The sequence below is a fragment of the Priapulus caudatus genome, unplaced genomic scaffold, assembly GCF_000485595.1.
Source record: "Priapulus caudatus unplaced genomic scaffold, Priapulus_caudatus-5.0.1 Scaffold503, whole genome shotgun sequence".
Lineage (NCBI taxonomy): Eukaryota > Metazoa > Priapulida > Priapulimorpha > Priapulimorphida > Priapulidae > Priapulus > Priapulus caudatus.
The window spans coordinates 18,194-21,112 of NW_014577564.1; the positions used below are offsets into that span (position 1 = coordinate 18,194).

General features: G+C 54.8%; 1 protein-coding gene across 1 annotated transcript in view; it reads left to right on the forward strand.

Moving 5' to 3' along the window:
• Positions 1–447: 447 nt before the first annotated feature.
• LOC106811087 (inhibitor of apoptosis protein-like) overlaps positions 448–2,919 on the forward strand; it is a 9,619-nt gene continuing 7,147 nt past the window's right edge. The window contains exon 1 of the mRNA XM_014814616.1: positions 448–1,695. Within this exon, the coding sequence (XP_014670102.1) occupies positions 497–1,695 (1,199 nt within the window). The 5' untranslated portion in view covers positions 448–496. The remainder of the gene's footprint in view (positions 1,696–2,919) is intronic.

Consider the following 2,919-nt stretch of genomic DNA (forward strand, 5'->3'; position numbering starts at 1 on the left):
CATGCTCCGTCACACGCTACAATAATTTTATTGCAGATCTCTGCGGTGTGTGCCCCACGTTGAAGTTGTCCGTAACTTTGCCACGCTCCGTCACACGCTACAATAATTTCATTGCAGATCTCTGCGGTGTGTGCCCCATGTTGAAGTTGTACGTAACTATGCCACACTCTATCACACGCCACAATAATTTCATTTCAGATCTCTGCGGTGTGTGCCCCATGTTGAAGTTGTACGTAACTATGCCACACTCTATCACACGCCACAATAATTTCATTTCAGATCTCTGCGGTGTGTGCCCCATGTTGAAGTTGTACGTAACTATGCCACACTCTATCACACGCCACAATAATTTCATTTCAGATCTCTGCGGTGTGTGCCCCATGTTGAAGTTGTACGTAACTATGCCACACTCCATCACACGCCACAATAATTTCATTGCAGATCTCTGCGGTGTGTGCCCCATGTTGAAGTTGCGCAGCACGCTTGCATCCTAACCATGGAAGTGGACGAGACATCGCTGAGTGATGAGTACGAGGTGCTGCTGGCGGACGGCCCCACACACCTGCGGCCCGACGGCTCGCCCGACCTCAGCTACGAGAGCGAGCGGCTGAGGACGTTCAAGGGCGTGTGGCCGAACTCGGCGCCCGTCAGTCCCGAGCGACTCGCCAAGGCCGGCTTCTTCTACGCCGGCGACGGCGACGACCGCGTGCGCTGCTTCTGCTGCGGCGCCGAGCTCTGCGGCTGGCAGTATGGCGATTCGGCGGCGGGCAAGCACCTCCGCTTCGTGCCCAACTGCGACTTCATCTCGGGCGCGGAGACGAGCAACGTGCCGCTGGTGCGCCGCAGCAGCACGCAGCTCTCCGACGCGCTCGGCTCGCCCGTCGCGCGCTCCGCGAGCCCGCTGCCGTCATCCCTCAGCCCCCGCAGCCGCACCGTCGCTCCGCCGCGTGACGAGGCTGCGTCGCCGCCGTGGGGCTACGACGAGGTGAACACGCAGCGAGTGCAGCAGACGGGGGAGCAGCGTCGCGGCGACGCGGACGACGCGGCGCAGGGCTACGCCGCGGAGCAGGGCGGCACGAACTTCCAGCCGTGGTGCGGCGCGACGGCGGCGGCGGCAGCGGCGGCCGGCTGCCGCTGGAGCCCCGAGCTGCAGCAGTCGACGCCGTGCGATCTGTCGTTCCTGCGCGGTCACATCCGCAGCGGTAGCTGCGGCGTGCAGCTTCCTCCGCCGTCGTCGTCGAGCAGCTACGAGAACATCGCGCCGACGACGAAGCCCGGCGCGGCGCCGACGGTGGCGCCCCCGCCGAACGTCGCCTCGCAGTCGAGACTCTCCGACGAGTTGCCGGTCGCCGCGCCGATGCCCGTCGCTGCCGACGTGCGCCAGCAGGTGGCGCCGGCGCTCACCGACGCGGAGCGGCTGCTGCAAGAGAGCGAGCGTCTGCGGACGTTTGCGAGGTGGAGCGTGAGCTTCGTGAGACCGGAGCAGCTGGCGCGAGCCGGCTTCTACTACACGGGGTCAGGCGACCGCGTCAAGTGCATCTTCTGCAGCGGCAGGCTGCAGGGCTGGGAGCGCAACGACGTGCCCATAGAGGAGCACACAAAGCATTTCCCGCACTGCCGATTCGTGAGCGGCGCCAGCACGGGAAATGTCGCGATCGCCGGGGAGGGCATGTCGCAGGTTCCGAACAGCTCACGGTAAGCAAGCAATCAATCCAAGATCCTGTCCCAGAATGTGCTTTTAACAACCACTACCCCCACACACGTACTTGTAAAAATAGTGTGGGCTAAATCGCCCCAGTTACAGGTTGCGTTATTAGATAATTTTATCAAGCTCATGAAAATGTTGCATTAAAAATAATCATTATAATCGTCTCGTTAAAACACATCTCTAGAATGTCACAAGTAAACGCCCCAGTAAGCAAGCAATCAATCCCAGATCCTGTTCTAGAATGTGCTTGAAAACCACTACATCCTCACACGTACCTGTTAGGCCAAAACAAAATATAGGCGTGGTTACGGTTTTCCGACTGACCCTATTTATTCCCAGCGACCCTAAACATTTTATTGTCAATTTTCTTTAAAGTAAAAAAAATGCTGCTGCTGCCTGGACGTTCTAAGGCGAGCTGCTGCTGCCTGGACGTTCTAAGGCGAGCTGCTGCTGCTTGGACGTTCTAAGGCCAGCTGGTGCTGAATCGATCGCGCCAACGCTACAGCGTATAACAGCTGCCTCGCTGCTGGCTACACACACACACGAACACACACACGAACATCACACGAGAGGGGTCACATTACCTCCCTGCAACTTCGTTGCGGAGGTAATAACACGATACACACTCTCGAACAGAGTTAAAAAAACACAAACTAATTGAGAGCATTGAGTGTAATACATCTAGTTGTGTAAGTCAATCTATACATTCACAACATTATGAACACGAATATAATTGAAGCAAATAAATCTGAAGTGATATCGGAAGGTCCAGCTCTGTTATTTAGGTCATAGAAAAAGGGGTATAAATGGCCGAGGCGCGCTTAGGAAAGTACATGATTAATGTAAACACTTGTGCGTTTTTAGTTTTTGCATTAACACAATCATTGCAAAATATCCCAAATGACCACAATCGTATTTGTAATTGTTTCTGTAAACAAAAACGCACTCGTGAATTGAAGTACGATGTTATCACCTCTCTTATCTGATCTTAGTATGGCGGCGGGGACTTTCCGATATGGCTTATTGTGACATACATCGCGCGCTGCTGCATGGACATATTACGCATTGCACATGGTTGCACAGACATGTTGAGCAGCAAATGACAACAAAGTTGTACGTAATTTTGCCACAATTTGTCACACGCCACAATAATTTTATTGCAGATCTCTGCGGTGTGTGCCCCATGTTGAAGTTGTACGTAACTTTGCCAC